The 23779-nt window shown below is 38.6% G+C and overlaps 2 protein-coding genes across 2 annotated transcripts in view; one reads left to right on the top strand and one right to left on the bottom strand.

Annotated features, from left to right (window-relative positions):
* The window catches only part of atp8b3 (ATPase phospholipid transporting 8B3), a 34050-nt gene that overhangs the window by 4600 nt on the left and 5671 nt on the right, over nucleotides 1-23779 (bottom strand). The window contains exons 2-22 of the mRNA XM_057325648.1: nucleotides 8463-8787; nucleotides 8240-8295; nucleotides 7377-7468; nucleotides 7162-7275; nucleotides 6647-6745; nucleotides 6434-6495; nucleotides 6279-6351; nucleotides 4926-4996; nucleotides 4559-4650; nucleotides 4283-4437; nucleotides 4053-4145; nucleotides 2702-2895; nucleotides 2406-2614; nucleotides 2302-2324; nucleotides 2059-2215; nucleotides 1475-1663; nucleotides 1282-1394; nucleotides 1024-1188; nucleotides 795-906; nucleotides 618-693; nucleotides 373-493 (exon numbers count right to left, since the gene is read on the bottom strand). Coding sequence (XP_057181631.1) covers nucleotides 373-493; nucleotides 618-693; nucleotides 795-906; nucleotides 1024-1188; nucleotides 1282-1394; nucleotides 1475-1663; nucleotides 2059-2215; nucleotides 2302-2324; nucleotides 2406-2614; nucleotides 2702-2895; nucleotides 4053-4145; nucleotides 4283-4437; nucleotides 4559-4650; nucleotides 4926-4996; nucleotides 6279-6351; nucleotides 6434-6495; nucleotides 6647-6745; nucleotides 7162-7275; nucleotides 7377-7468; nucleotides 8240-8267 — 2238 coding nt within the window. The 5' untranslated portion in view covers nucleotides 8268-8295; nucleotides 8463-8787. The remainder of the gene's footprint in view (nucleotides 1-372; nucleotides 494-617; nucleotides 694-794; nucleotides 907-1023; nucleotides 1189-1281; nucleotides 1395-1474; nucleotides 1664-2058; nucleotides 2216-2301; nucleotides 2325-2405; nucleotides 2615-2701; nucleotides 2896-4052; nucleotides 4146-4282; nucleotides 4438-4558; nucleotides 4651-4925; nucleotides 4997-6278; nucleotides 6352-6433; nucleotides 6496-6646; nucleotides 6746-7161; nucleotides 7276-7376; nucleotides 7469-8239; nucleotides 8296-8462; nucleotides 8788-23779) is intronic.
* On the top strand, nucleotides 19346-23458 carry si:dkey-172o19.2 (uncharacterized). The gene is made up of 2 exons (XM_057325650.1): nucleotides 19346-19592; nucleotides 21012-23458. Exon 2 carries the CDS (start codon nucleotides 21016-21018, stop codon nucleotides 21997-21999), a length of 984 nt encoding a protein of 327 aa, XP_057181633.1. The 5' UTR covers nucleotides 19346-19592; nucleotides 21012-21015; the 3' UTR covers nucleotides 22000-23458.

Raw genomic sequence — 23779 nt, 5'->3', positions numbered from 1 at the left:
CAGAGAGTGGTTGTAGCCGCTATGAGGCTGCTCAGGTAGCAGCGGCGGTAGAATTCATCCGTTTAAGAGTTATTCTACTACTGAAATAATTTGAGAGACATTATTTTAAGGTCGAAAAACTACAAAGTGTTGCTTTAATTATCTGCGAATTGGGTTTGTAAATTTGTGACAATTATTGAAATGAATGAAGTACATTCAAAAAGGCCCACAACAGACAATTAATCCGCATAATCACAATTAATCATCGGCCAAATGTCATAATCGTGACAGCCCTAATGTAGATACAGATTCAAGTCTAGAACATTACTGATAGCATTGGTTATCCGACACTGGTTAATCTAACGGCATATATTTTTTCCTTTAGATGCTCACCAGTTCAGGACCAGCGATGACTAGCGCAGTTTTGCTCTTCACTGATTTCCTGTCAGTGATCCAAACCTCAGGCTCTTTGGACATGGCACGAACATCTGGAGAAGGTGAATCTAGAAGCTGCCTGGAGACAACCATCATGTCGTGTTATATGGCATGTACTTATATATTTTTGCAACTGATCATCCAAAACCAAGCATGATAAAATTCTGCTTGACATGGTTTATAAGACGCATGCGTTTTCCAACCTAAGCTCCTCCCCTTGAATCAGGGCAGTGTCAGGATCCATCAGTTTGCATGCGTAGCCCACGTTCACTGCCGTTTCTAAAAAAAGATAAAAAGTAAAGAAAAAACATTGAAAAGAAAATCTGAAGTTTTCCCTTCACTAGTTCTGAGTTTTTGTTGCACTAGCGGAAACACAGCACCTGTTTTATCTCCCGTCAGCACCCACACTTTAACCCCCGCCTTCCGTAGGATTTCAATGGTCTCGGGGACACCCTCCTGCAGACGATCTTCGATGGCGGTCATGCCTAGCAGCTGCACAAACACTCGTGATACATAACAAAACAAATGCTAAATGCCTCTGACAATATCTTTCTGCTCCCTGGAGTCAACTTTAGCCATATTAGCTTTATAATAACTCCCACCGAGTACCATTAATTCTCTTTCCATTTGATCATATATCTCTTCCAGCATGGTCTCCTGGTTACCCCCCGCCATGCTGGCCTGGTTGAGGGCGTGGCTCCACTCTGTCCACAGGGATTCAGGCACAGGCCGTACTGCCACGCAGAGAGTCCTCAAGCAGTTCTGAGCGAAGAGCTGCCAGGCAGAAATACACAAGCACATAAGATAACATAACCAAATGGGTTTAGACACAAAGTCGTACATGACTTACTTATAAGTTGACTTCACCTCTAGAGCGCTGTCGGTATCCTCTTGAAGCGGTTGGTCCTTCTGAAGCCTCTCCAGAATGACAATATCCGCACCTTTACAGTACAGCTTTAACTCACCCCCGGGTTCCCGAACTATACACACACCCACAAACATCACGCTAGCGCCAACGTTAAACTTTACTTTCCATTAGTTTAAAAGATTGAAAACTCACCCAACACGGACATGCGTCTCCTCTTGCTGGTGAAGTCCAAGATGGCGAGGAGCTGATAGTTCCTCGTGATGCCCAGCTCGCTGATGGTGAGGGTCTCACGTGTGCGGGACAGGAACACCCATCCGAGTTCTCGCGCTGCACACACCAGAGCATCCTCATCTGGTGAGGCAGCCTGATACTGAGGCAAACCTGTGTTATTAAAACAAAAGTTCATAGAAGTTCAGTTCATGAAGAAATTTATGAAGCAATTTTTCCTACTATGGTAGTCAATGGTGACCAAGAACTGTTTGTTTTTTTCCAAATATCTTTCTCTGTGTTCATCAGAACAAAGACATTTATACAGATTTGGAACAACTCGAGAGTGAGTAAATAATGACATCATTTTTATTTTTGGATGAAGTGTCCAGTTAATGCACGTTAAAATAAGAATGTAAAGTAATCTGCAATTTTATGTTTAAAACAGAGATGGCGATACAGAAGCAAAAGTTACTGGCTTGCATCTTTAAGCGAAACTTAGTTCCTTCCGCCACAAGCTCCAAATGTTAAAAATAAATGTTGACATTGCTAATAGGATCACAACTAACCGTCCTTCCACTCGCTCATAACAGTGTGACAGAGGGCCAGAGCAGTGAAGAACTCCTGACACTCCGGACTGCTCCACCCACGCAGCTTCTCCACCAATCGCTGATCGGAAAACTTCATTCCACCGCAGGAAAACCGATTCCAGCTCAAGTCCAATGGCTATCAGAAGACAAAAAGTAAAATAGGACCATTTTGATTGGTTGGGCGGATTAAAGTATATTTTTGCTAATAATTTGAATTCTTACCTTGCATTCCTGCGACATGTCACCTAAACAAACAGAGCCCTAGCATTAGTAAAAATGAATTTTGCATATTTGAAACATGAAATGATGATAGAAGTGTCACAGACCGTAAATCTTTCCGTCAATGTAGCACTGACGAAAGAGCAGGCGGTTTTGCGTGAGCGTGCCCGTTTTGTCGCTGAGCAGGTGGCCCACCTGACCCAACTCCTCATTCAGAGTGGACGTACGGGCCTGGGCGGGGCTGTCGTTATCTTCCCAGTACATCTCTAAATCCCAGCCAATCAGAAGGCAGTGCACCACGTGGATCACCTCAAATCTGGTGCGGGAACAACCAATCAGTGTAGAAGTGTAATGAAGATTAAAAATATTCACATTTTTGAAGATTGTGTAAAACAGTCATTACGTTATATAGAGAGACATGGGCATAGAAGGACTAAGCAATATGATGTATCCCCAAAAGTTGAGGAAGCCCAGGTAGGCAGCTGAAGAACCTCGCTGCAGAGCAACAAGGACATTGAGTTGAGGAGCAACCTGTAACTCGAAAATCCCTGCCCCAATAGCCAGGAGAAGAGCCACCGTCAACATGAAGAGTAGAATCTGAAACATGATAAAGCGAATCAGGCAGAAACATGAAATATATATTTATTATCCGTGACCATGAGCGCTTTTCCACCATCGCGCCAAATCGTTCTCGTTGCTTAAAGGGTAACTATTGCAATGTCCTTAAAATGACATTTCATGCCGTGTGAAATGTTGCTGTGTGTGAATGTAAGCAGTCTGCCAAGTTGTAAAGCCGAAAGTGAACGAATAACAAAGTTATTAGCTTGGGAAAAAAGTAGTCGACTCAATCACGCGAATGAGTCGTCTGTCGTTCGAATTTCAGTTCCGGGTCGGATTTGCGTCACTCCGTGTAATGCCTACGCCTACGTTCCATTTGGTAGACCAATCACAGCAGACTAGACCATCTGACCAATCAGATCAGAGTAGGCTGACAGAAAGGAGGGAATTAGACAGATGAATCGCCGAACTAATAATTTAATAGTCAGTCAAGAAGTGAGGCAATAATAACTGCCTATTATTAGAAAATGAAAGTGTTTTTACACCGTGTATATACGTAAACTTGTTGTTGGACACTCCATAAACCAAAGTAGGACCTTAAAAATCACAAAATATTTACTCTTTAATCGTTCCACCCCGTGCCGGTCTGGCCCAGCGTACATAAATGGTTTCATTTTCCACCAAAGGGCTGATAACGGAAATCTTTAGAATGTAAACACAAACGCTGTGTCTACACCGGACATGGCGTGATGCGGCACGACAAAAGACAATAGAACGCATTACGCCTCGCGTTGTCGCTGGCGGACTGAACGGGGGCGTTAGACAACCGTGCCGAAAATTTTGACCCGACAACAGTTTGTAATTGTGCCGTGTTGAACCAGGCTCACGTGGACACATAACTGTAACCGTTCCAGACCGTGCTTAGAACGGTTTGGCGTGATGGTGGAAAAGCGCTCTATATATAGTATAAGCAATATTTTACGGTTGTACTGAACAGTCGCTATCGACAAAAGTTAAGAAATATTAGACGGCAGTCAAGTTTCTCCTTTTAAATTCGTTCATACCAACATTGTTGCAGGATATTTATTGTCATTGTTGTTTTTCTATTTTTTGGGGGGGTAGTAGGAGTTTATACATTTAAAGCGGTTCAATTTAGATGTTACAATTTTCATATTTTGTTTCTTTTGTTCCCTTACCACCAACACTGTTTTGTTCAGCAGCACTTCCACCCGTGTTTTCTTTAGTATTAGACGGCCACAGTTTTGTAGGATTTTACTGTCCGAGCCTGTTGAAGTCAAAGACATTTTACCCAATAAATCACATATCTGGCAACCAAACTCATGCCATTGCCATTAGCATTTTTGAGCTATTTCAATAAAATGATAGCATTATAGAAATAGAAGTTAGGGAAACTGGTCATTCCTGTGTATATAGCCAGGCCGTATGCTGTGTTTGTGTTTCTCATTACAGTTCCTCTGAGCAGAAGGTTGTCTATATCCAGCAGGTGGCGCTCTCCTTTCCAATGTAACTCGCCTTTAAAAGAGTGTAGGTTACCATTTGGCTCTTCACACCAGACAACACCTATAGTGAAAAAAATTGGATTATTTGTATATTTACAATTAAAGTAAAACCGATGAATAGAGATGAATTAAAGCATTTTGTTATTTACTTTATATAATGTAAGGAAAGAACTCATACTAACCATTAAAAGCTGCCAGATCTTTCTCCGCTTGATCTGCTTTCAACTCAGCATGAGTCACAGTCAGAGCCTGACGGAACTTCAGATTGGTTTCTCTGCAAACGTCAGATTAACACAATTGAAAAACACACATCTTTCCATCCACAGTCTACTTCAATTTCATACACTTCTTTCCATGTCACGATCATTCCCAATCTGTGTCAAGAATCAACAGTTTTCGTGTTTTAAGAACCACTTTTGCATACCACATGGACAATTTGTTTATGTTTGCATGCATGCAAGTCCTGCAATGTTGTCTTTGTCATGAGCTTTTATCTGCTGTGGGAAACCCAGTCAGTTCTGGTGTCTGACCGGAAGGAGATAATGTTACCCGTCAATGTCTGCAGTCTCCACGTAGCAAAGGCTGTGTGGCTCAGTGCTGCACAGGAGAAGCAGATCAGCCTGGAAGAATCAACAGAATACAAGGCTTAATACACATTTATTTGTACATTTAAGCATTTGGCAGACACTTTTCTCTCATGCAACTCAATTCCAGAGTGCTTATAGGATATATATTTTCCCTAGGAGTCATTCCCAAGCAACTTTAGCATTGTTAGCTCAATGCTCTACAAGCTGAGATGAAAACACTATGCGAGTAAAGAAGTATCACAACAACATACAGTGACAATCAGTTGTATCAAGTTAATATAAAATGATGATTCTTTGGGGCTCTAAAGTCTCATTAGCTGCTTGTCAACCTGGTGCTTAAGAAATGAAAGTTATGGCAAAATTGATGTGAGGTTTAATTGATTTAATTTGATCGTCTCCCATTAAGGTAGATAAGACTGTAGTCTTGCATGACTGAAATATCTACCCGGAGGTGTTTCAAACATGGCCGCCATGTGACTTTGATACAGCTCTGGAAAAATAAAGAAAACCACTTCCAATTTTTTCTGGATTTACTTTGAATAGGTATGGGTTCAGGTTTTTTGTTTCATTTTGTCAACAACTGAGAACATTTCTAACAAAGTTTTTTAATGCATTTATTTGCAGAAAACGAAGTCAGGACAAACTGGTGCAAACAGTAAAAATAAAATTGTTCTGTTTTCAAAACTTGAATACTGCAAACAAAACAAGCTCCAAAAAAAACATCTTAATTTTTAAATAACAAAATACTAATGTTTTGCATTTTAGAACAACTATTTGATAGAATAACCCTGATTTTATTCACAGCTTGTATGCGGCTCTTTTTCTTCACATTCTTGTATGTCAACAGACACTGAAACGGAATCGACGGTAAACATTTTAAAATCCTGATTCAAAGCAAAGTGGTCTCAATTTTTTGTATGTTTCATATTAGAAAACAACAAATGCGACACGACAAACCCATAAAGAACAAGGCATTTGTTGCGTCGCATCGCTCCACATCCTGTGTGCACAAAATTGCTAATTCTAATGGGTTCTATTGGCTTTTGTCGTGTCGCGCCGCATCACGTCCAGTGTAGACAGGGTGTGAGACCTTCTTGATGTCAAACTTTAGTTTATTTTAGTTACCATGAACTAAACTTTCAGATTCACATTAGTATGTTAGGACACCTTTGAGAATGTGAGGGAAACCGATCAAATATAACAACACAGCCATCAAATATAACCTGCAATAAAAAAATGGCTCAGAAAAAAGAAGATCCGAAAGCATTTATGTTTAAAACACTATAGATAGGTTATCAAACACATACACACTTACAGGTATGACCTGGTCTTTATGAACCCGAAGAATGTCACCGGCACACACATCTTTCCACTTAACCGTTCTGAATCTGTACGGGAGATATTTAGTAATGCATTCCATTTAAATTCAGATGATGTCTTTGTTTTCTATTCCCAGGCAGCATTACTCACCCCTCTGGTGTAAGTACATCACATGGCCGCTTGTTAATCTGTGAATCACTGCGACGTCGGCCCTGCGAGACATAAATGGGCGAGCATTAAGGTGATGTGAACGACGTAGAACAAGTATAAAAGATGACAGCGACTGCTGGTCTTCCGCTTTTTGGTTTTTATTGGTTGTGCGGGCGACAGGTAAAAGACTCAATGTTCTTCAAGTCTACTCACCACATCGGTGGCCAAATCTTTACATCCACGCACAACCAGAACAAACAGCAGGGGAAGCATGGTGCTGTACCACGGGATGGTGGCGATTATAGGAACACACTGTATTTTAAACACGACACAGATCGTTCAACCAATTTTAGTGAAGTAATACAAGCGTATGGTGCGCACCGAAAACAAATATACATCCACATTTTTCATGATTTTCATTTTTTCCTCATTCTATAACTTACTGTAACAAAACACGTTTGCATTTTGGGCATGGCTGTGTATGGAGCATCACAATGTTTTAAAAAAAAATCTCTTCATGTAAATGCTGTGTGCTTTTCAAAAGAGCAGGTGTTTTTCACCCACTGTGTAATATAGAGCAAACACTTCATCATTCACCCTGAACCAAAACAGCCACCTTCAACAGTTTTCACGGGAAAAATGTGCTGATCAAATATTCCCCATAGGCATGATGTTTAAACTTGCTTTAGCTTTCAAACTTTCCACCACAGAAGATAAAAGTCACAAACCTGAAGAATGACAATAAGCAGGAAGAAAAGGTTCGCTGCTCTCTGGAACTGTTCGTACAGGTTAAGGGGAAGAAAGGTCAGGGGGGTGTATTTGTAGCTTCGCACCACATTGTCCTGGCAACAGTAACCATTGGGAAAATGCAAATAAAAGCGTACATTAGCTGTCAGACCATTGGGACATACACATAGTAGCATATAGAGAAGGGAGAGCTTACAGCATACCGCCCCCAGCGCACACATAGGATTGATCTGCGGCGCAAAGACTTGTGAAAAGTTTGGTTGTTGGCTTGGACCTCCCAACAGACTCCTAACAGGAAGTCAAAGAAAGAGAAAAAATCTCTAAAAATCTAAATTCTCTAAAAAAAATTAAAGTTTCAAGGTCCAATGTGTAATTTTTGGAAGATCTACTGACAGAAATGCAATATAATATACATAACCATGTCTTCAGAGGTGTATAAAGACCTTACATAATGAAGCGTTATGTTTTTATTATCTTAGAATGAGCTATTTCTATCTACATACACCGCGGGTCCCCTTACATGGAATTCGCCATGTTGTTTCTACAGTAGCCCTAAACGGACAAACTGATCTACAGAGTGCGTTTGGTAAATACGTTATCTCCTTCGGCAAAGAAGCGAAAACATGACGACCTCTTAGTCCTGTGTCAACTTCCATAATGCTTCGAAAGGGAGGGGGAGCGGTGGAGTAAGCCGTTGGTTTCAATTCAAAACCTCACCACTAGATGCCACTAGATTTCATACACTGGATCTTTAAAGTTTACCGTTCTATAAAAATATGAACTTAAGTGAGGAGTTCCAGCTCCACTCAATACACAAGATTAAATGATGTGTGACTTTTTTGTATAGAGATTACATACTTTTAAAAGTCATTTAAGCAATTAACCTTGAAGTACTCGGTTGTAAGGTATTTGACATTATTTGAACAAATAATCCTAGCCTTGAACGCAAGTATGGGATTCAGTTTTTGGACTAGCACCAATATCCAACATATGAGACACCAATGTCACTGAGCTGTTTAAATACACATGTAGTTTAAAACCATGCCAGCAAATACAAACCTTTCTCAGTTTTACTAGTACGAACCATGGTGAATAATACCCAGAGACAGCCTGTTCTACAATAAAACACACATTAACAGAGTTTAACTTAAGCAGACGCTTTTTCAATTCAAATTGTTCACAATTAGATACAGTAACGTATAAATCTCAGTGCCACATCTGATTAACAAATCTAAGTGTTAAACTGTGAACACTTGGGAAATACACCTGCAAAACACCTCACCTGCTTACTGTGTACGGTTCCTTGACGGCAGGTCCCAAAGGAGACGCTTTTCATATGGAACTCTCCAGCGACTCATCCAGGTGAATCACAGCTCGAGCAAACAGGTGGTCTTACTGCGATCAACCCGTCAGTCTCCCGCAAATATCACGACGTTAGCTTGTTCCACGTTTACCTGTTCGTCTGTACATTCCCGTTTAACATCAAACGCTACGGAATCTTCATTGTGTCCTGTTTTATCTCCACCCCTCCGCCCCGTCTCTCCTCCCTCTATCCATTGAGCTGCTGGGGAGCTTGTGCAAATGTTCTCCGCAGGTTCAGAAGGGGGCTGGAACACGATATGTACTCACACAGGTGGGAAAATAACAGGGGAAAGAAAAGAAATGTGGAAGATAATAAAAGTCCGCTGTATTTTGGATAAATAAAATCGGTTCTAAACAATATAGGTCACGGTTTTTGGACACATGATGGTGATTTAAATATGAAAATGTTATTGGTCAGGTAAAGCTTGCATTTATAATTTCCAGATTTAGTTAGGACGCCATATCAAATAAAACGTTGAGTTGTTATCTAAACAACCTACACGTTTGTTCACATAGATAGGCTATGGCATTGTTTAATCGGTTGGTTGGTTGATTCATTAATAAATACAAACACAGTATGTGTGTAGCAGTAGTCTACCATAATCTGGACCACATACTATAGAATTTGCTGAAATGTGCAGTAAACACAAAACGCACCACAAAATATCCCATGATGCACTGCGGAAACCGAACTTTCTTGAGCTTTTAAGTTTACTTGTCATTTTTAATTTTGTCAGCTATTTTAGTTTAGTTTATTATGGTTTTGCTTAATAGTAATCAGAGCTTATTTTTTATTATTTAACAGGCAAATGAATAAAATCCTATGTACATTGCGGTGGCCATAATAAATGATAAAAGGGGAGGATATAAAATAAAAATATGCTCAAAGGGATGGCTCATTTTGAGGTGGAACTCAGCCCCCCCCTAAAAATAATTCCTGGGCTCTGTCCCACCACGTTCCCCCCTTTGATAACACAATATACTTACTAAAAACATTCTGCTTACTTAAAGTAACATGCAATATAATGATCTTACTTGACAAAGTTTGTACTACAGACAGGTCTGGAAATGGTATAAATTCACTCTAGTTATTTCATATTTTCTCTAAACTATATGCTTTTTATGTTCTGGTTGGCTTTTGACAAAATGAAGTGACATAAGTTCTTCTCACTGTGTTCTGAGTTTTATACACTTGAAAACATTTGCAGTCAGTTAGTAAAAGGTTTTATTACATGATTGTTTTCTGATTTTATTGCATTTACAGTTTTGACCACCATGCGTCGCTGTTTGTATGTAGTTTTGTTCCTGTGGAAATGTGCGTCTGTTGAGAGAAGTATACGTGTTTCGGGATCTCTTGCGTGCTTGTGTGGGAGGTTATGATGTTTACATTAAAACCGATGTCCTTTAAAGAACATTAATACAGGTAATTGGTTCTGTTTAGATTTAGATTTTCCGAAATAACGGATCCCAGTTAATTTACCTGAAAGAGATCAGGGGCATGCTCAAACTCAAACCGGTGCGCAACGTTTTGTAGGGGTGGGCGGGTCGATCCTGAAGTATCGATACTTCCGATACTGAGGTTGTATCGAAAAGGATCGATCCTAACATAAAATATCGATACTACTGTGTTTTTACAACTGATTTTATTTATTTACTCCTGTAGCTACTAATTGTAAGAAAAACGATTTCCAAAACACCTAGTTTTGCACACGTTGCTCCTCCCTGCTCTGCTGTGTTTTGTTGTCCTGCCATCACGTGACTCAGCGGCGCCAACCGCAAGCAAGCAGACACGGATGACTCAGAGATTGACATCTATCATGGCGAAAAAGAAGAGGAGCATCGTGTGGAGTTATTTCATTTCACTGCCGTGAATAAAAACACTGCGGTGTATGCAATAAAGCAATTCGCACTAATTTATTTAAACACATCAAAACACACGAGAAAGAGTACACTGAGCTGCAAATGATAAACGAAGAGATGAGACCCATCCTTCAGACAGACCCTTATCTCAAACCTTAAAAATTAAAATGGCTGAATATTCCTTTTGTGTTAACTGTGAAAAGCACACTATAGGCTTCCTATAATTTGGCAACATAGATAGGCTATAGCCTAGATTTATTTTGTTGTTATTTTACCTAGGTGATCCCCCAAAAGCTATGGGATAGGGAGAAATTGTTTTGTTATATAATGTTTTATTGTTCTGTTAATCTGTTATTATTATTTTCCAGTAATAATATGGTGCAAAGTTCATGTTTGCAAATTCAGTTTATTACATTAAAAATATATATTTGGTTTAAAATATGTCCTGTGTTTAAACATGCAAATTATTAATCACAGGCACATTAAGAGCACAAACATATTTTAGTGGCCATGAAAATGTATTCAGATTTTGCATATAAATGATGCATTCATCTGATAAAGCAAAACACTTCATATACAGGAAAGTAAATGTAAGTTCATGTATATTTGCACTATGTTTGCACCATGTCGCCAAGTCAGATTCCTTGTGTGTGTAAACATACTTGGTAATAAAGCTCCTTCTGAAGTGAATGCTTCTAACAGTAAAAACTATTGGTATCGGTATCGGCAATACTGGCCTTGCATTTACTTGGTATCGGATCGATTCCAGATTTTACAGTATCGCCCATCACGGTTTCCGAGTTGAACGACATGTTTCCTGGAAACGGTGTGCAACAGGATTTGAGATGCGTTTTCTCTTGTTTGGTGGGCGTGTCAAGAATGTCAGCCCAATCAGCAGAAACATGTATAATAACCACGCGGTATTAAAGAGACAGCTCGCACAATGGGTCCAAGTAAAGTCGTTTAAATGTGTCCACTGCAGCTCCGAATACGCAACAATTTAAGATATTAGAAAACAGGCATTTTGTAGTATTCAACACATCTATACCGATTTCATCAGGTTCAAAAAATTCTTCAAAAAGAGCACTAAGAATGGCCTTCTCAGGTGCCATAGTTCAACTCTGCGTCATCACAACAGGGTGTTCAACCGCACCACTGTTTCCGTTTAAAAAACGTTTTGCAACGTTTTGTTCATCCCCGCTTTGTTGTGGGGACGCGCACTGACACAGACGCATTTTCATTGTCTGCAGCTTACAGGTAGGCCTACCACAACGACCAATCAGAAAGTCGACATCCAACAACAATTGTGTTATTATTGTAGTTTTTTATATTTAATTAATTTTTATAGAAACTGTTGTGAGGAGACGTTTTATATGATGTCTTGGGCCACACGGGGATGTTGCTAATCTACCAAAAAGTGGAAATGGTATCAGCTGGTATAGGGAATGAGTGTTATATCTTAGAACCGATTACTGTTTTTTTTTTTGTGCCAAACTACAGAATGTATTAAATGCTTATTGTGTCAAAAATGCACAAAAAATAACCTGGGGATTTTCAGCGCAATGTTCTCTGTTACGTGATCACAAATATGGCACCCCAAAACCTCAGAGCTTCAGAAAGCATTTCTAAATGCTCGTGTAAAGAAATAGTTTGTTAGTAACCCTTGTTAAATACAGGACTATACAGGACTGTCACTATTAAAACAGGACTACATGACTGATGAACAGTAGATATTAAGTCTTACAACACTGTCCCCTGGTGGCCATATTGAGAAACATATCTGTTCTCCTATAGCTCATTTTCAAAATAAGGGGAAAAATAAGGGTCTACTACATTTAATTTATATAAACTTCCCTTTTAATTAATACTTATGATCTCTTTTAATAATTATTAATAATCTATCCAGTACTTTAAAATGACATGAGTACAAAGAAAAAATAAATTATTGGTCAAAAATGTTCAAGTGCGAGGTGTGTAAACTTAAAACACATAAACAATGTTTTTCTGAATTGTGATTCTCATAATGCCTGTCATTTAATATAAGAGGCACATCAAATAATACTTTGTATTGTCAATTTTTGCATAGAGGCTTCATGATAGGCCTATCTAATGTAAAATCTGATGTAAATTTTGTGGTCATCAATCAAGTAAAGGGATGTATCACAAAAAAAGCATTAAAGTTTATTTTAAATGGTCTACAGAGACAAAGTAATTCTCTGGACTACTTAGTCATCGTGGGGTGGTTTCCCGGACAGGAATTATATTAAGCCAGGACTAGGCCATGGTTAAAGTATATTTAAGTCGATTTTTAAAAACATAATTTACATAACATAAAAAGCTGTTTTCGATCAAGACACCTCTAACATTTAAATAAGTCTGGGACTAAGTTTAAAGGGATACTCCACCCAAAAATAAAAAAATTGGTCATGTTCTGTTGGACACAAAGAAATACATTTGGAAGAATGTAAGCAACTGACAGTTCTTGGACATCACTGACTACCATAGTAGGAAAAATTAAAATGTCAATTGCTGACATTTTTCCAAATATCTTTCTTTGTGTTCATCAGAACAAAGAAATGTATACAGGTTTGAACCTTGGGGGGAGTAAATCATGACAGAATTTTCATTTTTGAGTGGAGTATCCCTTTAACCCTTGTCCGGGAAACCACCCCCATTAATCTTCTCATGACTCGCATTATGCTACACCCACGGATATCAAATGTAAGTAAACAAAATAACCCCATTCTGGTATTTTCTGCCTGTGAATACAAAATATATATGTAATCCAAAATCTAAATAATATATAAAAACATGATACATAAAGTTGGTTCACCCAAAAATGAAAATTCTGCAATAATCTATAATATATTTCTAGTTTAATTAGAGGAAAAAAACATATTATTGCTAATGGTCAACTTACATTGTACAGTATATAACGAAGACCCTGATGTTGAGTATTCTTTAAGACCCCAGTCGCTGAATTGGCCCTATTACAGCAATGTCTCAAGTTTGACACTAAAGTAAATAATAAGTAACTATGTTTGCTCCACATTGTCCTGCAGTGAGTATGTCACATAACCTGCTGTTAATATGTGCATCAATGCGACTCAATGGAAAATATGACAGAAAGCAAAACCGCAGATCTCAGCGTCCTCCATATAAGTGAAAGTATTGGTTAAGAGCGTGACAAGTAAAAGATCCAATGGTTCTACTTTTCCTCACCCCGTCTGCGGCCAGATCTTTAAAACCGCTTACAAGAATAACTAATGGAGTAAAGGCACTGTGGTAAACCAAGGCATGGTTGCAATTAAAGGAACACACTGCAGCAAAAAAGAAAAAAAAAACATTTTCCACACTAGAGAAATGAATACAAATTTTTAAAGAGATATTTCACTCAACCCTTATGTGGCTCAAAACCTGTATAACACAAAAGAAGATATTTTGTGAAATGTTGGTTTTGTGTCCATACAAACGGAAGTCAATAGAGTCCAGTGTTGTTTGGTTGCTAACATTCTTCAAAATATCTTCTTTTGTGTTCTGCAGAAGAAAGAAAGTCATACAGGTTTTAAATGACAAAAATGTGAGTAAATGATGACAGAATTTTCATTTTGGGGTGAACTATCACTTTAAGTCCAGGCCCAAACAGTTACAGTAGAAGAAGTCTCTCATCATTCATTTCTCTTAAAGTAGGTCTTTAAAATGGAGCACGAGTCTTTTTAGGTCAGTTGTCTGAAAAAAAGTGAGTCTGAGGCCTTCCTGCCTTGTTCAGTATTTTTGACATTTTGACAATCTGTTTATCTTTTTTTTAATGCTCTATTTTAGATTCACCAATGAACATATTTGCATACGGTAAATTCTGAATAATACTACATTCCCTCAAATCCCCACTGCTATGCAAAAAACTAAAAAGTGGTTCAGAAGCCATGTCACTGATGTAAGTGGACACTCTTTATCTAGAAGAATAAATGATTCATTTACGTTTCCCACCAACGCTGTGCATTTTCCGTTTTTTCCTCACCACACGCTTTAGGCGTTTCACACAAACTGCACGGTATTTTCACTTATTCTGATATATTGATATACTTTAAAAAATACTTTAAAAAGCATCAACAAAAAGCAAAGATTTCAGTTGTTCCGGCAGACCGAAACGTTAGATGTCCGCTTTATTGTTTTATCAATCGTCTCTTGCTGTTGTTGTCCATCGTTTTCACTTCTTCTTTTTCTTATTTCATTTTACTAAGTTTTAACATCACATAAATGCCACAACCATCTAACCCAAGCCAGGAAGTTTACTGGTGCTAAAACTGCCTTGGTGTGAAAATGACAAGACATCAGAGCCCAGAGTCCGTATACGTGCAAGAGAAGATGTGGTTCACTGCTTAACAAAGACATTACATTTATTTTACATTTAATGCACGAGTATTCAACAAACCCCTAAACTTTCGAGTACTTTGCAGCGCTCCATCTAGTGGCCATCTGGTGCGGTGCAGCTTCATCAGGATCCATCCACCAGCTGCAAGAGCACACGATAAGGCCGTGCAAGATGCTGGGTCTGTTCATCTTCCTCATTCCTCACCATGACCCTTAACATCTCGAATCAAACTATGCCCCTCGTGCAGGCCCCTCCATGTGAAACTATCAAAGCTCGGTGGGCAGCTCTGAAGGCGTGTGGGAGGCTAGACGCGTACGTGTGTGTGCATGAGATAACGCGTCTCAAGTCCTATCAAGCTCATCTATTTTTACACGTGGCTTCTCTCAGATGCAGGGTGGTTTGTGAGATGACACCAGACCTGCAGTGCCGTTGTGACCAGTTGACCAGGTTGCTGTTGGCAATGCTCCACTGGCGTTTAACCGTTGCCTCATACATGTCAAACCGCATGTGTCTTGCTCTGCATGTGTTATCGCGAATGTTCCACAGGTGCTGTTGGAGGCCTACAATGGGGCTTGTCAACGTCCATGATGTTGTGATCGAATGGTGACCGAATGGTCTGAGGCTGTGATTGATTACAAGCTACATGTATGTTTCATATGTGGCCTTGGCAGAAAACATTAAAGCCAAGAAAGGTGTTGTATGAGATATGTGTTACATGTCTGTGTAGATAAACTGGTTAACAGGTCATACAGTATACCCACTGTACTGCATACGAGTTCATATTTAATATATAGCCTAGTACAAATGTGATGATCTAGAAAAGATGATCCTTAAAGATACTTGAAGCGAATCTGCCAATAAGACAAATTTACAAAGCACGTACAGCACTTTTATTTGTAGAGCTGCTATGAAATTTGCTATGAAAACTTTTTTTTATGCAAGATTTTTTTTGTTGGAGGGGTATGCAGAAAAACAGGCCCTTGATCATGTCCATAGGTCAAAGGTCAACAGTAAGCAGAAATAGCTTTTTATTTTGTTAAATCACCTTAACCTTAAAGGGATAGTTCACAAAAACTTAGTTCTTTCAGCATTTACTCACCCTCTTGTCATCTCCAACCTGTATGACTTTCTTTCTTCTGCAGGACACACAAAAAAAAGACATTTTAAGGAATGTTGGTAACCAAACATCATTGGCCCCCATTGACTTCCATTGTATGAACACAAAACCACTGAGACATTTCTCAAAATATCTTCTTTTGTGTTCCACTGAAAAAAAATCCCGTAAAGAGAATTTTTCCTGCAGCTGGGGCACCAGAAATATTCCGTAAAATAACATTTTTCCTGTAAAATGACATGTTTCCCTTGATTTCTTGTAAATTTGCAGCCTTTTCTGTAATTTGACAGTTTTTGACTATTTCAAAAATAGACTGTAAAACAATTCCATAAAAACAGAAATTTCCCAGGAGCTGGGGCGCTAGAAATTTACTGTAAAAATAACAGTTTTCCTTTAAAATTACATGTTTTTCCTGGTTTTATTGTACATTTGCAGTTAAAATCAGTAAAAAAAGTTACATTTTGAAATTTTTAAAGACACGAGGGCCATAAATGCGTTTATAAATAATTCTATTTTTTGTGAACTATCCCCTAACGTCTCATAAGTAGCCATTCGGCTGTGCTGCATATGATTTTAATATCCCTTACGACCATAAACTTGGCACACCAAACAATAAAACGTTTACAAAATATCTGTTCACTGTAACAACTAGCATAGTTGCAGATTAATGGAAAAAAGAAAGAAAAATCAATTTGTTTGCTGGGAAGTGAGTAGGTGGCTGCACATGAGGTTTACGGGGTATACCCCGCTTTACTGCTATACAGTCGTTTTTTGTAGTTTCTGTTCCGACGAACGACAGCCAAAAACGGGAGAGGGTCTAGTTAAAATGAGGTCGGTGAGAAGAATAAACAGTGACAACTCAGACAGGAAGTGGTTTGAGTTTGCTTGAGAAAGAACACAGGGGGTGATTGGAGTTACTGTACAAAGGAACTAGGCAGCTGAACTGTAGGCAAAGGTGAGAGGCTTCACAGTTTGAACCTCACTGCATTGACTGTGGTGAGCTTTTTAATTCACACACACACACGCGCGCGCGCAAACAAGCACACACCCCTGAGATAGCAGCGAATTTTTTATCTTTACGTTTACTTTTAATGAACAGGTACATTTGAAAAATACTATTTGGTTCTGTTATTACTGACTCATCTGTGCTACATCTGTGCTAATTTATTTTTGTGTGGAAAATATTAACTTCATACAATAGTATGGCATCTATTGTACATCTGTTAACAAAAAAAAGTATATTGCAAGTTTTTTAAAGCCATACATTAATATTGTGTAAGGAAAAGACTGAAATTATGGGGACAGTTCACCCAAAAATAAAAATTCTGTCTTCATTTACTCACCCTCGAGTTGTTCTGAATCTATATAAATGTCCTTGTTCTGACGAACAAGGAGAAAGATATTTGGAAGAATGCTTGTAACCAAACAGTGGCCATTGACAATAGTAGGAAAAATTACAATGGTAGTCAAAAGTGCCGCAGAACTGTTTGCTTTCCTACATTCTTCAAAATATCTTGTTTTGTGTTCAACAGAACAAAGACATTTATAAAGCAATTTTTGCTACTATGGTTCAAAAGAACAAAGAAATGTATACAGATTTGGAACAACTCGAGAGTGAATAAATGAAGACAGAATTTTCATTTGTGGTTGAACTGTTCCTTTAAAGCCATTATTCGTCGCCCTTCAGTGACCTTCAGAACCAGAGCATTGAGTAAGATAAAAAACACAGATCAGTTTGATTCATGAACTATGATTCTTTTAATTTGGCTCTTTGGTATGATCTGCTCCTTGTGTTCTCACTGACTTAATGATGCGGTACCAACCAAAGACATATATTGCTGCCACATCGGCAACTGAATCATGCCGGTGCCGCCATACTGGGCAGGGCAAGACTGCCCAAGCTGCAATGTTTATTGTAATGTTTACATCATCATAAACCAATTTTAGTGCAGTTAAGTACATGGAGTACAAACACATTCTGTCTTTATTTACTGTCAGAAAATGTTATAACAAAGATTGTCTAACATTGTAATCACTGAAAAAAAGCCGCAACTCCACCATTTACTTGTATGTGTTTATAGGGCAATATTGCCCTCCCCAATATGGCGCCACCATTGAAGCAAGGCCAAATCACACAATGCAATATCTGTGATGCCAAATGCTCATACAACAGACCTTAGTCAGGGCAGGAAACGTTATCAATGTGCATGTAATATCAATTTTTACATTCCACAAACGAATAGTGTAAACAATATTATAATTTAACCGCTGTTGTTAATGTGCATTTTGCAGTGCATGTGTCTTTGTGTGGGGGGGGGGTTTGGCTGTTTGTGGTAAACACAACAGTACATGTGAACTCTGGGTTATGTCCCACGTTGAAACACTTGAGTTCTGTGGAGCTTTGAGGTGGCGTTATGACTCACCGGGTACAAAAAAATCACAGAAACATCCAAAACCTGTTCGATGAGTCAATGGTGAACACAGGTAGGCCTATACCACCTACCCCCAGCCCTGAGCTCGGGAATCTCATCCAATACCTGGACACCCCCAGATCACCACAACAACATCCTGTGCTGTACTTTCGGATGCATGCCCCATTTTCAGTCGCGGCACGACACGTTTTGATGCTCGAAATGTCATGTGTGGCTAATTCTTCAAACCACAATCTTGTAACCACAAGTGATGCTGAGAATTACCAATATGTTCTCATAACTAAAATTCAATATTTTACATGAACTTGTACATTAGAGTTATGTATGTTTGCAGCTTACTTAGTCTGGTCTTGACCTAAAATTGGTTTTGTGTGACCTGCGGCATCAATAAGTGAAGCTGGTGTAATCCTGTGGCACAAAGCAGCGATATGTTTTATACAGATGCAGATTTAGTCATAATCTCAATTTTCAGTGGAAATTTAAGAGGACATTCCCAGACGTCTTATTATTTTCGTAAGTGTCATGATGTGTGTCATTCTGAGAGCTGAACAACGTTTTACGTGATTCTAACCAATGCCAGTTTCAGAGTTGACTGAACCATCACATGCGTTTCTAATACATACCCATTTAATATCACCTTATTTGACGACAATGACACACAATATTGACGATTTATGTCTCTGTAGAGTTGTTTGCTCTTTTCTTTTGTAAATGAACACACTTTTACATTTGTTCAAAACTATTACACTGTTTAACTGTTAACCAGCTGTGATAGTATTATTTTCACAGTTTAGTTTAATAAACGGTGATGGAACTATAAGAGAGAGATGTCAATTTTGTTATTTAGTGAAACCAATTTAAATAATTAATTTTAAATTATGTGTACGCGAATTAATATACAAACAAGACAGTGTGAGCGTTTGTGACTACTGAGGACGAAACAAAACGAAATGTGACAATAAAATAAACACAACATCAAGCTGCTGAACATCGGTGAGTGTGTTGGTAAAAAAAGTATTTTATTCTTGTTTTGTAAGCCACTAGTTTGAGTTGTGTCTAAGTCTCCGCCTCCATCTCTGAGGAAGGAAGATGTGGTCCTCACATAGTATTGCTCCTTTCATGCAGTAGGCATATCACAGATGCATTGTCATGTGCCATCTTGCCTTTCATTGGTTGGTTGTGTTTGAGTCTGAGTATTTTTCCAACCAAAGACTTTTTCTTTCAAGCTGTATCATTTAAAGCAACTATAGTTAGCCTGAATCCTGTGGCAAGGTAAGACATTTTTTACACCCCTCCTTAGGTAAAAGACTTTTTCACGCATATAGAATATACTGTATATTATCAAGGAAAAATATACAGTATTGTGTGACTTCATAAATGTCATTCATGCAATGTCCATTAGGCACAAAATCATTCTGCAATAATTGTATTAGTTCAATTTAGATTCTCGTAATGTGTTTATTGTGTTTTAAATATCACTTTATCTTCCATCGCCAACATTCCAACATTAAAAGATTTTACAAAAGAATAGTTATTAATCTACATTCTGTACATTTTGCAAATAAACTCTGATTAATTTATTCTTAAATGTGTCTTTGAGGTTTCTATTTCTTTAAAGTTAAGAACTTTAAATTGTTGTGCAGTCTTCAGACTAAGCTCTTCAGTCATTGTAAAACCTCACCGAGAATATTTCAAAAGGCTTTGCGCATCTTCATTTCTTTAAATGTTGAGGCTCTCATGCAGTTTTTAGAGCTTAGGGAGATCAGGGCTATACAGCTGTCAAACTTTTTACTATATAGTCTATATTTGTCAAAGTAGGTTGTGTTTTAAAAGTCAATTTTTGTACAGGCTTTAAAGTCTTGGCTACATAAAAGCTAGTGAATGTTTCCACTGTGTTATTGCACAGGATAAAACACACAGCTCATTGAGCATAAGTTGACCTTTTGCATCACTGTTGGGGCATGTTGTCACAAGAAAGCGTGCTATTAAACAGGCTATTATATGTTTCGTGTAAATTGAAATAGTAAAAAAAGGTGAAACAAAAAAAACAGAAAGTATATAGAAAGAAACTAGTATACAAAATATCAAATAATTGTTTTCGCCAACAAATATTATAAGTAGTTTTACAACACAAGTGACAACTTGCCCTGACCTGATATTTCTGACTAAATACAATTGTCCTAAGCACACAGTTTAACACAGTTCAATGTCATATGAGTTTCAAGCGTCACAGAAAAGTTAAAGATGGAATTTTCCGTTTTAAGCAAATGATGCAGGTCGATTACACTGACCATAGATATGTGATTTCTGCCGAAAGTTTTTTTACGCAAACCAATAATCGTGCATCTTAATGATCAAACATGATTTTTGCGTAAAGATGTTGCATAGAACACCCTTACAAACTTCTCACATCTATTTTTATTTTATACATCTCACAGGAAACATCACTATGCACAGCATTAGTTGACAAGGAGTAAAAAAAAGAAGAATAATAAAAAATGAGTTTTTCTATTCTAAAGAGCAGTATAAACATGCAAAACAGTTTCCAAATGTATTTAATAATGTAATTATGGCTTTCTCAACAATAAACGTCTGTATTCTGAAAACAGAAATGCAAAATAGATTGTTGGGAATCTTTTGAAGCTTGATACTGTGTGTGATTTTTGGTAATGCCACCCTCTATCTGTCCAGTACAATGGCCAACATAGAAGGCGTTGAACATCTTTGTCTTCCGTCCTCCACGGGTGAGATCCTGGCAAGCGAAGATGAACCAGAAAATCTACAAAGTCCTCTGCCACTCAACAGGCCATCCCTACTAGCACGTCGACTGTTCCGCCTGCAGTCGTACCACAATAACCTCATGCCCAGCAGACGTCGCAAGCGAGAGATGACCCCCGACGAGAAAAAAGACGCATTGTACTGGGTCAAGCGTCAAAAAAACAATGAGGCTGCCCATCGCTCCAGAGAGAAGCGACGGCTGAACGATTTCATGCTGGAAGGTCAACTTCTAGCACTCAGCGAGGAGAACGCACAGCTCAGAGCGGAGGTGTTGAGTCTGCAGTATCACATGGGGATTGGACGAAGTCTGGATCATCCACACCATGCCATGATGCCCTTCCACGTCCCTGTTTCGTCCCATCTCAAGTGGGGTCTGGCTGGTACGAACGCTTCTTTTTTGGCAGAACGGTCAGAGAGGTACCAGTGTTGGCCACATCATGAGCCCTGCTCTGGTCCATCAAGTGGCCCCTCTCAATTCATCTCCACCTCAAAGATGCCTAATAAAAACACCAGTGCACCTTCACAAGGCCGCCACATGAACGACAAGCTATCCGAACAGTCTGTGCTCAATAATGACTCATTTGAACAGAACCCTGCGGAGGTCTCCTCAAGCAACGACCCACCAAGCAACCCCCAACCGTTTCCAACCCAGAGAGCCCAGAGAGCTTTACGTTCCCCCTCACCGCCCCCTCCCCATCTGACGCACAGCTGGTTGCTCCCCGGAATAAGCCATCCCGCTACTCACCACCACAACCAGATGTTACCCTGGGCCTCATCTTCCCTACGCCCATCTCCGCTTCATCCCAGCTGGCCACTGACAACAGGAGCGAGGTCCCTCTGGAACTTCAACAGCAGGTTCAGCGTGCTGCAGTATCTGCTGAGATCTCACAGCTACGAGTAACCTGAAATGCAGAGAACTCTTAAGTAATACAGCGGCCGTGCTGTTCAAACACGAACATGTGATAACAGTCTGCTATAAATGCTTAATGTAGTGATGTGTGATTGAATCGCTTCATGCAGCAGTAGCAAAAAAAATCTGTTTTCTGCTTCTAATAAAAAAAGTAGTTATTTTACTCTCTTTTGCATAGCCTTCTGCATATAAATTGAAGTTAATCTGAAACCATTTAGTCCATTTTTATTTGCTATTACAACTGAGTGAATAGACCCATTTCACAGCGTGACGTGTACAAACCGGAAGTAGGGTGAACGCTTGTCCGGTCAATGCTCTAGCTCCATTCACTACACAGAACAGTTGCGGAGACCAGAAGATGTTAGGCATGTAGCGCTCCCTTTATGCTGATTTGTCTAAAATATATCACACCTTGATAATAAATAAATCGCTCAAAAAACAATGTTTTTGTAATGTTTGTTTTCCCTATTTTTACATCTCCCAGTAAACCATGAATAAATCCGACAACATATGCTACATTAGTTTTTGGAAAATAAAATGAATGCCTGTGAGAAAACAAGCTGAATGAACGAATGAATGGCTATGACTGCAGTCGGTCGCCATTTTGTGAAGTAGGCGAATTCGGCTCACGACTTATAACAGCGCCTTAATTGATACGCATGCGCATAACGAAGACTATGAAGACTAAATGGATAACAAGTCACGTGGTCACAAAACGGTCAAACTAACACAGTCGAACTTAAACTTGATATTCGTTTGTACGTAATTATTATATACCTATAATTTAGGTTATAGCAAATAAATATTGCGCATTATACAAATGAAAACGTTTCAAACTATGTGATATTCTTGCAGTTCATGTAAAGAAGTTTTAATAATGATTAGTTCTCACGAAGCAGATCAAATGAAGAGCTGGTTTCAGGCTGGGGTCTATCTGATTGAACTGAGGCTTCACCGCATGTTCACGCTTCAGAGTGGATGTAGGCTACTTGTGCCTTAAAGTGTTAAGTGTGGAGAAGAAAAGACATCGAACGCTTAACATACAGTACGGTATAGAGCTCTAAATCTTTTTGCTTTCGTTTTGCATTTGAACAATCTTTATATTTGGTGTATTATGTCTTGTTTTTGAGAGAGAGAGAGAGAGAGAGAGAGAGAGAGAGCTTGTTCGGTGCCTCATCAATAATTAAATTTGTAGGCTAATAAAACAATTACAACAAAATATAACGATAGCCTAATAAAACGCTACTACACTTTTACCACAAAAAATACGGTTAATTTTCGTAAGGGAATCAGGCTAAACTTAATAACGTCATTTTCCCCTTTTTAAAAACGGACTTACAATAATAATTATTAGGCTACTACATTATTAATTTACTATCACCTATAATATTACATTTTAATACTGTGAAGAGTATTTATTCTGATATACGAACACCATCAGAAAACTGTTGTATATTAAATGGTAAACACCCAAGAGATGGAGAGTGAGTTAGGATGGGTTTTAAGAAAGCGAAATCTATCACAAAACAAGATTCCGTCTTCAAACCGCTCGTAGAGAACAGATGTAGATTTATAAATATTTGTTCTTTGGTTACAAATGCGCATTATGTATAAAACATACGTAATAATTATCAGTTAAAAATAAATAAACGAGTAAATAAAACTTGCAGTTTATATTTAATTATCAGTCAAATATAAATAAATACAGACGTACATAAAGAAATAAAGAAAGCTTACCGTTTACATTACAGCTCGATTAGAATGCAACACA

The sequence above is a fragment of the Triplophysa rosa genome, linkage group LG25 (genome assembly GCF_024868665.1).
Source record: "Triplophysa rosa linkage group LG25, Trosa_1v2, whole genome shotgun sequence".
NCBI lineage: Eukaryota > Metazoa > Chordata > Actinopteri > Cypriniformes > Nemacheilidae > Triplophysa > Triplophysa rosa.
Note: the sequence above shows the minus strand (reverse complement) of the source record. Positions and strands in the feature narration are given on the sequence as shown.